At 44.0% G+C, this 12,060-nt stretch overlaps 1 protein-coding gene across 2 annotated transcripts in view; it reads left to right on the plus strand.

Annotated features, from left to right (window-relative positions):
* The window catches only part of ZNF292 (zinc finger protein 292), a 404,138-nt gene that overhangs the window by 373,342 nt on the left and 18,736 nt on the right, over positions 1 to 12,060 (plus strand). For both annotated transcript variants that reach the window (XM_053710508.1, XM_053710509.1), the window contains one exon: positions 479 to 620. In XM_053710508.1, the coding sequence (XP_053566483.1) occupies positions 479 to 620 (142 nt within the window). The remainder of the gene's footprint in view (positions 1 to 478; positions 621 to 12,060) is intronic.

A 12,060-nucleotide genomic window follows, 5' to 3' on the forward strand; every position in this document is an offset into this window, starting at 1 on the left:
TGTTCCCTCCCTTCATCCGTGTCCTAAAGCTTTGGTATTGGTTCCCACAAGTAAGGATGAAGCCATGGACCGGATACACCAATATAGGAGAAAACAGAATTTAGTTTACCTGATAAATTTCTTTCTCCTACGGTGTATCCGGTCCACGGCCCGCCCTCGCATTTTGGTCAGGTTTAAATTTATTTTTTGTAAACTACAGTCACCACTGCACCCTATGGTTCTCCTTTTTCTCCTAACCGTTGGTCGAATGACTGGGGGGGGGCGGAGCCTGAGGGGAGCTATATGGACAGCTCTGCTGTGTGCTCTCTTTGCCACTTCCTGTAGGGATTGAGAATATCCCACAAGTAAGGATGAAGCCGTGGACCGGATACACCGTAGGAGAAAGAAATTTATCAGGTAAACATAAATTCTGTTTTTCACTCACACACAGGTGTTTTTGTTTAACTGAACTTTGCTTTTTTTTCTCTTCCTATTATAGGGAGCTCACATTGTTTTGGAGTAAATTACAAAGAAGAGTAGATCCATCAATACAAGTTTATCTGGAAAGATGTCGCCAACTATCTTTGTTGACCAAAACAGTGTACCACATATTCTTTTTGATTAAAGTCATTCAGTCAGAGGTAAGCTTTACATTGATGTAACCTCTCCTTTCTAAAGGGGAAAACTAACAGTAAGATTCCTTATTTAATTTGTGTATCTAGAATGAGAATGCTTTTACTACAGATAGTAGCATTACTGTGCTTAATGACTGTTTATAGTTCTCTTGTAAAGGTGTATCCAGTCCACGGGTTCATCCATTACTTGTGGGATATTCTCCTCCTTCCCAACAGTAAGTTGCAAGAGGACACCCACAGCAGAGCTGTCTATATAGCTCCTCCCCTAACTGCCAGCCCCAGTCATTCTCTTGCAACTCTCGACAAGAAAGGAAGTATCAAGAGATATGTGGTGACTTAGTGTAGTTTTTACCTTACCGGCGTTGTACTGTTTTACTCTCAGGCAGAAATTGGAAGAAGAATCTGCCTTGAGGTTGATGATCTTAGCGGTTTGTAACTAAGGTCCATTGCTGTTCTCACACATAACTGAAGAGTATGTTCAGTATATTTTTTTTTCTAGAGAGATGATAAGGTCTAGAAAATGCTGACAGTGCCTGGTATATTTGAGGTAAGCCTGATACAGTGATTTAACAACGACTGGGATCATGCTTACAAGATAAGGGTAATATTCATGTTAACTCTCATATTACTTAGTGTAAAAACATTTTCATAACTTACAGAAAAAAGTTTTTTTCTCTGAGGGTGATAAATCTTTATTTGGGGCCTAGTTTTCCACATGGCTTGTTAGATTACTCCTAGGAGTACTTTTTTAAGGCCCTCTGACATTGAGTGCATGGTGGGAGGGGCCTATTTCCGCGCACTTTATGCGCAGTTGATATTCAGACTGAGACATCCAGCTTCCCTAAAGGAGTCCTCTGGCATCTAGGACCACTATAGAGGGTTTTTTTCCTGCAAAAATCGTGTTTAAGGGCAGGTAGGAGCCACAGCAGAGCTGTGGCAGTGTGTTTGACTGTTTAACGGTTTTACCGTTTTTCTAATCCGGTTTGGGGCCTAAGGGGTTAATCATCCATTTGCAAGTGGGTGCAATGCTGCTTTATTCTCTTATACACTCTTTAAAAATTTCGTAGAGTTTACTACTTTTTAACACTGTTTATGTGGTAGTTTTTTTCTCTTAAAGGCACAGTACCGTTTTTTTTTAATTGCTTTTTCACATTTATTAAAGTGTTTTCCAAGCTTGCTGGTCTCATTACTAGTCTGTTAAACATGTCTGACATAGAGGAAACTCCTTGTTAATTATGTTTAGAAGTCATTGTGGAACCCCCTCTTAGAATGTGTACCAAATGCACTGACCTTTCTATAAGTTATAAAGACCATATTATGGCTTTTAAAGATTTATCACCAGAGGTTTCTCAGACTGACAAAAGGGAGGTTAAACCACGTAGCTCTCCCAATGTGGCAGAACCTATATCTCCTGCGCAAGTGCATCTGGAGAGTTCAATGTGTTTACCTTACAAGACATGGCGGCAGTTATGAATCATACCCTCACAGAGGTATTGTCCAAACTGCCAGGGTTACAGGGAAAGCGAGACAGCTCTGGGGCTAGAACAAATACAGAGCTTTCTGACGTTTTAGTAGCTATGTCTGATATACCCTCACAATGTACAGAAGCCGAAGCAGGAGAGCTTCTATCTGTGGGTGACATTTCTGATTCAGGGAAGGCGTTACTTCAGTCTGACTCTGAAATGACAGCATTTAAATTTAAGCTTGAACACCTCCGCTTGTTGCTCAGGGAGGTTTTAGCGACTCTGGATGACTGCGACACCATTGTAGTCCCAGAGAAATTGTGTAAAATGGACAAATACTTTGCAGTGCCTGTTTACACTGTTTTTCCAATCCCTAAGAGGTTTTCAGAAATGATTACGAAGTAATGGGATAGACCAGGTGTACCGTTCTCTCCCCCTCCTGCTTTTAAAAAGATGTTTCTCATAGATGCCGCTACACGGGACTCGTGGCAGACGGTCCCTAAGGTGGAGGGAGCAGTCTCTACCCTAGCTAAGCATACAACTATCCCCGTCGAGGACAGTTGTGCTTTCCTAGATCCAATGGATAAAAAATTAGAGGGTTTCCTTAAGAAAATCTTTATACAACAAGGTTTTATTCTCCAGCCTCTTGCATGCATTGCCCCAGTCACTGCTGCAGCGGCTTTCTGGTTCAAGTCTCTTGAAGAGGCTCTACAGGTGGAGACCCCGTTGGATGATATCCTAGACAGGCTTAAAGCTCTTAAGTTAGCCAATTCATTTATTTCTGACGCCGTTTTTCATTTAACAAAGCTAACGGCTAAGAATTCAGGTTTTGCCATTCAGGCGCGTAGGGTGCTATGGCTTAAATCCTGGTCAGCTGACGTTACTTCAAAGTCTAAGCTTCTCAACATCCCCTTCAAAGGGCAGACCCTATTCGGGCCTGGACTGAAGGAGATCATTTCTGATATTACTGGAGGAAAGGGCCACGCCCTTCCCCAGGATAGGTCCAACAAATTAAGGACCAAACAGACTAATTTTCGTTCCTTTCGAAACTTCAATAGTGGTGCAGCTTCAACTTCCTCTACTGCAAAACAAGAAGGAAATTTTGCCCAGTCCAAGCCAGTCTGGAGACCTAACCAGGCTTGGAACAAGGGAAAGCAGGCCAAAAAACCTGCTGCTGCCTCTAAGACAGCATGAAGGAGTAGCCCCCGATCCGGGACCGGATCTAGTTGGGGGCAGACTTTTTCTCTTCGCCCAGGCTTGAGCAAGAGATGTCCAGGATGCCTGGGCTCTGGAGATTGTTTCCCAGGGATATCTTCTGGATTTTAAAGCCTCGTCTCCAAAGGGGAGATTTCATCTCTCACAATTATCTGCAAACCAGATAAAGAGAGAGGCATTCTTACGTTGCGTTCAAGACCTGGTTATGGGAGTGATCCACCCAGTTCCAAGGGAGAAACAGGGGCAAGGATTATATTCAAATCTTTTTATAGTTCCCAAAAAAGAGGGAACTTTCCGACCAATCTTGGATCTCAAGATCCTAAACAAATTTCTCAGGGTCCCATCTTTCAAGATGGAGACTATTCGAACCATCCTACCTATGATCCAGGAGGGTCAATATATGACTACCGTGGACTTAAATTATGCTTATCTCCACATTCCGATACACAGAGATCATCATCGGTTTCTCAGGTTTGCCTTCCTAGACGGGCATTACCAGTTTGTGGCTCTTCCCTTCGGGTTAGCCACGGCACCAAGAATCTTTACGAAGGTTCTAGGGTCCCTACTGGCGGTTCTAAGGCCACGAGGCATAGCGGTGGCTCCTTACCTAGACGACATTCTGATACAGGCGTCGAATTTTCAAATCGCCAAGTCCCATACAGACATGGTTCTGGCATTCCTGAGGTCTCATGGGTGTGGAAGGTGAATGAAGAAAAGAGTTCTCTCTCCCCTCTCACAAGAGTTTCCTTCCTAGGAAATCTGATAGATTCAGTAGAAATGAAGATGTTTCTGACAGAGGTCAGGTTGTCAAAGCTTCTAACTTCCTGCCGTGCTCTTTATTCCACTTCTCAGCCGTCAGTGGCTCAGTGTATGGAAGTAATCGGCTTAATGGTAGCGGCAATGGACATAGTTCCGTTTGCCCGCCTACATCTCAGACTACTGCAACTTTGCATGCTCAATCAGTGGAATGGGGATTACACAGATTTGTCCCCTCTGCTAAATCTGAATCAAGAGACCAGGGATTCTCTTCTCTGGTGGCTATCTCGGGTCCATCTGTCCAAGGGATTGAGCTTCCGCAGGCCAGAATGGACTATAGTGACGACAGATGCCAGCCTTCTGGGCTGGGGCGCAGTCTGGAACTCCCTGAAGGCTCAGGGTTCGTGGACTCAGGAGGAAGCCCTCCTTCCGATAAACATTCTGGAACTAAGAGCGATATTCAATGCTCTTCAGGCTTGGCCTCAGCTAGCTGCGGTCAGGTTCATCAGATTTCAGTCGGACAACATCACGACTGTAGCCTATATCAACCATCTGGGGGGTACAAGGAGCCCCCTGGCGATGTTGGAGGTTTCAAAGATAATTCTATGGGCCGAGGTTCACTCTTGCCATCTCTCAGCTATCCATATCCCAGAAGTAGAGAACTGGGAGGCGGATTTCCTAAGTCGGCAGACTTTTCATCCGGGGGAGTGGGAGCTCCATCCGGAGGTATTTGCCCAGTTGATTCAACTATGGGGCAAACAAGAACTGGATCTCATGGCGTCTCGTCAGAACGCCAAGCTTCCTTGTTACGGGTCCAGGGATCCCAAGGCAGCTCTGATAGATGCTCTAGCAGCGCCCTGGTCCTTCAGCCTGGCTTATGTGTTTCCACCGTTTCCTCTGCTCCCTCGTCTGATTGCCAAGATCAAGCAGGAGAGAGCTTCAGTGATTTTGATAGCTCCTGCGTGGCCACGCAGGACTTGGTATGCAGATCTGGTGGACATGTCATCCTTTCCACCATGGACTCTGCCACTGAGGCAGGACCTTCTACTTCAAGGTCCTTTCAAACATCCAAATCTAATTTCTCTGCGTCTGACTGCTTGGATATTGAACGCTTAATTCTATCAAAGCGTGGTTTTTCCGAGTCGGTCATTGATACCTTAATTCAGGCTCGAAAGCCTGTCACCAGGAAAATCTATCATAAGATATGGTGTAAATATCTTCATTGGTGTGAATCCAAGGGTTACTCATGGAGTAAAGTCAGGATTCCTAGAATATTATCCTTTCTCCAAGAGGGATTGGAGAAAGGAATGTCTGCTAGTTCCTTAAAGGGACAGATTTCTGCTCTGTCTATTCTTTTGCACAAACGTCTGGCTGAGGTTCCAGACGTTCAGGCGTTTTGTCAGGCTTTAGTTAGAATTAAGCCTGTGTTTAAACCTGTTGCCCTGCCATGGAGTTTAAATTTAGTTCTTAGAGTTCAAGGGGTTCCGTTTGAACCTTTGCATTCCATAGATATTAAACTTTTATCTTGGAAAGTTCTGTTTCTAGTAGCTATCTCCTCGGCTCAAAGAGTTTCGGAGTTATCTGCTTTACAGTGTGATTCCCCTTATCTGATTTTCCATGCAGATAAGGTCGTTTTGCATACCAAACCTGGGTTTCTTCCTAAGGTAGTATCTAATAAGAACATCAATCAGGAGATTGTTGTTCCTTCATTATGTCCTAATCCTTCCTCAAAGAAGGAACGTCTTTTACACAATCTTGATGTGGTTCGTGCTTTAAAGTTTTATTTACAAGCTACGAAGGATTTTCGTCAAACATCTGCTTTGTTTGTTGTCTACTCTGGACAGAGGAGAGGCCAAAAGGCTTCGGCAACTTCTCTTTCTTTTTGGCTGAGAAGCATAATCCGCTTAGCTTATGAGACTGCTGGCCAGCAGCCTCCTGAAAGAATTACAGCTCATTCCACTAGAGCGGTGGCTTCCACATGGGCCTTTAAAAATGAGGCCTCTGTTGAACAGATTTGTAAGGCGGCGACTTGGTCTTCGCTCCACACTTTTTCTAAATTCTACAAATTCGATACTTTTGCTTCTTCGGAGGCTATTTTTGGGAGAAAGGTCTTACAGGCAGTGGTTCCTGCCTTGTCCCTCCCTTTATCCGTGTCCTAAAGCTTTGGTATTGGTATCCCACAAGTAATGGATGAACCCATGGACTGGATACACCTTTACAAGAAAAAACAAAATTTATGCTTACCTGATAAATTTATTTCTCTTGTGGTGTATCCAATCCACGGCCCGCCCTGTCATTTTAAGGCAGGTGTTTTTTATTTTTAAACTACAGTCACCACTGCACCCTATAGTTTCTCCTTTTTTCTTGCTTGTCTTCGGTCGAATGACTGTGGGTGGCAGTTAGGGGAGGAGCTATATAGACAGCTCTGCTGTGGGTGTCCTCTTGCAACTTCCTGTTGGGAAGGAGAATATCCCATCAGGTAAGCATAAATTTTGTTTTTTTCAATTATCAAAATGAAAAGTTTAACTCTGGCAAAAGGACTCAATATCCCTACAAAAATCACAAACACATTATTATTATATGCAAGCAATAATAGAATACTCTTAACATGTAAGAGCATGTTCTTCTTGCACTTTTATTTCCCTTTAAAGTTCAGTGTAGTTGTCTTCTGTCCTGATATCTTTCTAATGGTGGTGAGAGTCCATGAAGGTCTATATTCTGACAAGTGGGAATTCAATACCTAGCCACCAAGTGGAGGCAAAGACACCACTACCAGAGCATTCAACTATCCCTCCCATTTCCCCTTCTCTCCCCGTAGTTATTTGCCTTGTCTAGGAGGTTGGCAGAGAATAGAGGTGCTAAGCAAAAGTTTTTTTGTTACAGGTTAATCCTCAATGTATAGTAAATTGAAAAGAGGGTTTAGGAGAGTCATGGTATTTTGCTTTCAGAAGCTTGGGGTCATTGCAGGGAAGTTCCCTAGCCTTCCCCTATTTTACCAGTCTTTCTCACGTATATCTGTTCCTGTCAGTGACGGGACTTACGCCTATTTCCTTCTGTTCACAGGATTTTAGGAAAACTGAACATCAATTTACAGGTGATTCCCAAGTGTCTACTAATGCAGGCTAGTTGCTCATATCAGTATTGCCCATGTATTTTACTGCCTCATGGTTAGTGCCTAATTGCAGTTCCCTGCCTCTGTTATTTGGTACATAATTCTAAGGTACTACAGGGACAGGGTGTGTGTGTGTCTACTTTTAAGAATTTATGGTTAGTGCCTTTATTCCCTGGTATCTGTTTTCACATGTTTTGGGAATACTTTATCTTGACTCGTTCATGAGTCTGGTCCTCAGCCCTGTTTATAGTGCACTTCGCTGCAGCTTGTTTGTAACCATGATGCGGTCTGTGTAACCAAAAGGAAACTACACTATGACCAGATACATGACCGGAATGTTAATTTCTGCGGAATTTGGAGGGTTAGTTTTCCCGCTGCAGGGCAATTTTTCTCGGCACTCACTTAGGCCCTTCCTTTGTTCCAGCTGGGTGGCACAGTTAATCAGCCCGAGTGCAGCCACCAGGATAGGGTAAGCCTACCGGAGCTCTCAAGTTGGGAGAAGTACTTTAGTGTGGGCTTGTAATGGAAATAAGCAACTTGACAACGTGAAGGGCAGGTTGCTTCCCGCTGTGGATGCTGACAGCTTATCACATGGCGTTATACTGTTATACTGCTTTTATTATTAGAAGATTGTTTTCTGTAATTAGGCTAATAAATTTATAGTATATCAAGAGTAAGTTTGTGCGCGGTTTCATGGAACATTCCGGAGCTGCTGCTGCTACTCCCTGTGAGGAGATCTTTATTGACAATAATAAGTGTTTGCTCTGTAAATTACACCCTGTGTGTTCTACAGCACAGCTCTGAAATTCTTACCTACTGTCCTCCAGTTTCATTCTGAAGGTACTGGTGTTCAAGATTCTCCTCTGTGCCCATTCCCTTAGAACTAGGGAGTCAGATCTAGCAGTCAGCCTTCTGCGGTGTGCTCTCCTATTATTATTGGTTATTTGTAGAGCGCTAACAAATTCCCTATAGATAGTTCTAATGAAAAAGTGATGCTGCTTCCGACTAATCTTTTACCAATTGAATTTGCTTCTCAGCTGCAGCCTCTGGTCTCTGTCACGTTGGAACGATTTCTTTTACAAGATACGACGAGCCCACTGATTTCATCCTTATGGGATTACGCCTCCTGTTCAGCAGGAAGTGGCAAAGAGCACCACAGCAGAGCTGTATATATAGCTCCTCCCTTCCCTCCCCCTCCAGTCATTCTTTTTGCCTGTGTCAGTGATAGGAAGAGTTAAAGTGAGGTGTTAGTTTAGATTCTTCAATCAAGAAGTTTATTTTAAAATGGTGCCAGTGAGTACTATTTTTCTCAGGGAGAAATCGTCAGTCTATTATTTCCCAAGAGGAGTGGAGACATTTTATTTTTCTGCCCTGATGATGATCTTAGCAAAAGTTATTTAAGATCCATGCTGCTTTCCACAGAGCAGTTGAAGGTAGAGTAAAGAAACATCTTCAGTGTGGAGAACTGTCATGCTACAAGCAGCATTGAGGTATGTTCAGTCCTTTGCTTCTGGGGAGACTTGATACATCAGAACAGGCTGACTTTATTCCCTATCTGGGGAGGGTAATCAGTATGCACTATAGTAATAAGAAATGGTGTCTCTGGAATTCCCTTTCATTTTATTTTATTTATGCATTTCAAGTGTGTTGGTGTTAAACTTTACATTGCATGTGTGGGCTGACGCTGGGAGCGGTTGCTGGGTTGCTATGATGTGACCTGACAAGAGATAATATCTCTGTGTTTGCACTTTTATATTTGTAAGAGGGACACATAGCTTTATTATAAAATGAATAAGCAAATGCTTAGAGCAGACATGTTGATTTTTCGACCCATGCGGGTCTCGGTATAGGCTAAGAGTTACGCCCACGGTGGGCGGGGCCTATTTTCACTTGAGGAAAATACTTGTTCTATGTGTTTAGATGCCATTGTGGAACCCCCTCTTACTTTTTGTCCCTCATGTACTGAAAGGGCCTTACAATGTAAAGAGCGAATTTTCTTTAAGCAAAATATGTCTAAGTATGCTTCTCAGTCTGATGAGAATCAGGGTATGCCGCTATTTTCTCCCCAAGCGTCACAAATTTTAACGCCCACCCAAGCGACGCCGGGTTCTTCAACCGCATCCACTTCATTTACTCTGCAGGATATGGCTGCAGTTATGTCATCTACCCTTACAGAGGTTTTATCTAAGTTGCCAGTGTTACAGGGCAAACGCAACAGGACAGAAGTCCATTTGAATACTGCGACCTCTGATGCTTTGTTGGCTATTTCCGATGCACCCTCACAGGGATCTGATTTGGGGGTCAGGGATTCGGGAAGTGTGTTACCTCAGACGAACTTGGACGTCATGTCCTTTAGATTTAAGCTTGGAAACCTCCGCCTGTTGCTTCGGACAGGTTTTAGCGACTCTGGATGACTGTGACTCTATTGTGGTACCACCAGAGAAATTGTGTAATATGCAAAAATACTTAGAGGTGCCTGCTTACTGATGTTTTTCCGGTTCCTAAGAATCTCGGAAATTATTACACGGTAATGGGAAAGACCGGGTATCCCATTCTCACCTTCTCCTAATTTTAAGAAGATGTATCCCATATCTGATATTATTCGGGACTCTTGGCAGACAGTTCCTAAGGTGGAGGGACCTATATCTACCCTGGCTAAGCGTACAACTATTCCTATTGAGGACAGTTGTGCTTTCGAAGACCCTATGGATAAGAAGTTGGAGGGTCTTCTAAAAAAGTTATTTATTCATCAGGGTTTCCTTTTACAACCGACAGCCTGCATTGTACCATTTACCACAGCGGCGGCTTTCTGGTTTGACGCCTTAGAAGAGTCTCTTAAAACTGAGACTCCTTTAGAGGAAATTCTAGATAGCTGGCTAATTCTTTTATTTCTGACGCCGCCTTTCAGATTGCCAAGTTGGCGGCTAAGAATGCCGGATTTGCCATTTTAGTGCGTAGAGAGCTATGGTTAAAGTCTTGGTCTGCTGATTTGTCATCTAAGTCAAAGCTTTTAGCTGTTCCTTTCAAAGGGAAAACCCTATTCGGGCCTGACTTGAAAGAAATCATTACACGTTGTGTAAAATACTGGAACAAGGGCAGGGGTTTTACTCAAATCTTTTCGTGGTTCCCAAAAAAGAGGGAACGTTCAGACCCATTTTAGATCTCAAGAGTCTAAACAAGTTTCTCAGAGGAGTCCCATCCTTCAAGATGGAGACTATTCGAACAATTCTTCTATTGATCCAGGAGGGTCAATATATGACTACCGTGGACTTGAAGGATACATACCTTCATATTCCTATCCACAAGGATCATCTTCAGTTCCTAAGGTTTGCCTTCTTGGACAAACATTTTCAGTTTGTGGCTCTTCCCTTCGGGTTGGCCACAGCACCCAGGATCTTCACAAAGGTTCTAGGGTCCCTTCTGGCGGTTCTCAGGCCGTGGGGTATTGCAGTGGCGCCCTATCTAGACGATATTCTTATCCAGGCGTCGTCTTACCATCTAACAAAGTCTCATACAGACATGGTTCTGTCCTTTCTGAGGACTCACGGGTGGAAGGTGAATCTAGAAAAGAGTTTATTAATTCCACAGACCAGGGTTCCCTTCCTGGGGACTTTAATATATTCCATATCCATGAAAATTTTCTTGACAGAGGCCAGAAAGTTAAAGATTCTAAATACATGCCGAGCCCTTCAGTCCAATACTCGGCCATCAGTGGCTCAGTGCATGGAGGTAATTGGATTGATGGTGACAGCAATGGACATCATTCCGTTTGCTTGTTTTCATCTCAGACCGCTACAACTGAACATGCTCAGGCAGTGTAATGGAGATTATGCAGATCTGTCTCCTCAGATAGATCTGGATCAGGAGACAAGAGACTCTCCTTTGGTGGTTGTCGTCAGATCATCTCTCCCAAGGGACGTGCTTCCGCAGACCCTGATGGGTGATAGTGACAACGGACACCAGCCTACTAGGTTGGGGTGCAGTCTGGAATTCCCTGAAGGCTCAGGGTGTGTGGACTCGGTCGGAGTCTCTACTTCCAATCAATATTCTGGAATTGAGAGCAATTTTCAATGCGCTTCAGGCTTGGCCTCAGTTGGCTTCGGCCAAATTCATCCGTTTTCAGTCGGACAACATCACGACTGTGGCTTACATCAATCATGAAGCAGGAACAAGAAGTTCCTTAGCGATGACAGAAGTATCCAAGATAATTCTGTGGGCGGAGGCTCACTCTTGTTATCTGTCAGCAATCTACATCCCAGGAGTGGACAACTGGGAAGCGGACTTTGTAAGCAGACAGACTTTTCATCCGGGGGAGTGGGAACTCCATCCGGAGGTTTTTGCCACCCTGATTCTCAGATGGGGCAGACCGGAATTGGATCTGATGGTGTCTCGTCAGAATGCCAAGCTCCCAAGATACGGATCCAGGTCAAGGGATCCTCAGGCCGAACTGATAGATGCCTTGGTCGTTCAACCTAGCTTATGTGTTTCCACCGTTTGCTCTCCTTCCCCGGGTGATTGCATGGATCAAACAGGAGAGGGCTTCTGTAATTCTAATCGCACCTGCGTGGCCTTGCAGGACTTGGTATGCCGATCTAGTGGACATGTGCTCTCTGCCACCGTGGAAGCTTCCATTGAGGCAGGACCTTCTCATTCAGGGACCCTTCCAACACCCAAATCTAGTTTCTCTGCAACTGACTGCTTGAAGATTGAACGCTTGATTTTATCTAAGCGGGGGTTCTCTGATTCGGTCATTGATACTTTGATTCAGGCATTTAAGCCTGTCACTAGAAAGATCTACCATAAGATGTGGCGTAAATATCTTTATTGGTACGAATCCAAGGGCTACTCATGGAGTAGAGTTAGGATACCCAGGATTCTGTCTTTTCTCCAAGAAGGATTG

Source organism: Bombina bombina, chromosome 4, assembly GCF_027579735.1.
Source record: "Bombina bombina isolate aBomBom1 chromosome 4, aBomBom1.pri, whole genome shotgun sequence".
Classification (NCBI taxonomy): Eukaryota; Metazoa; Chordata; class Amphibia; order Anura; family Bombinatoridae; genus Bombina; species Bombina bombina.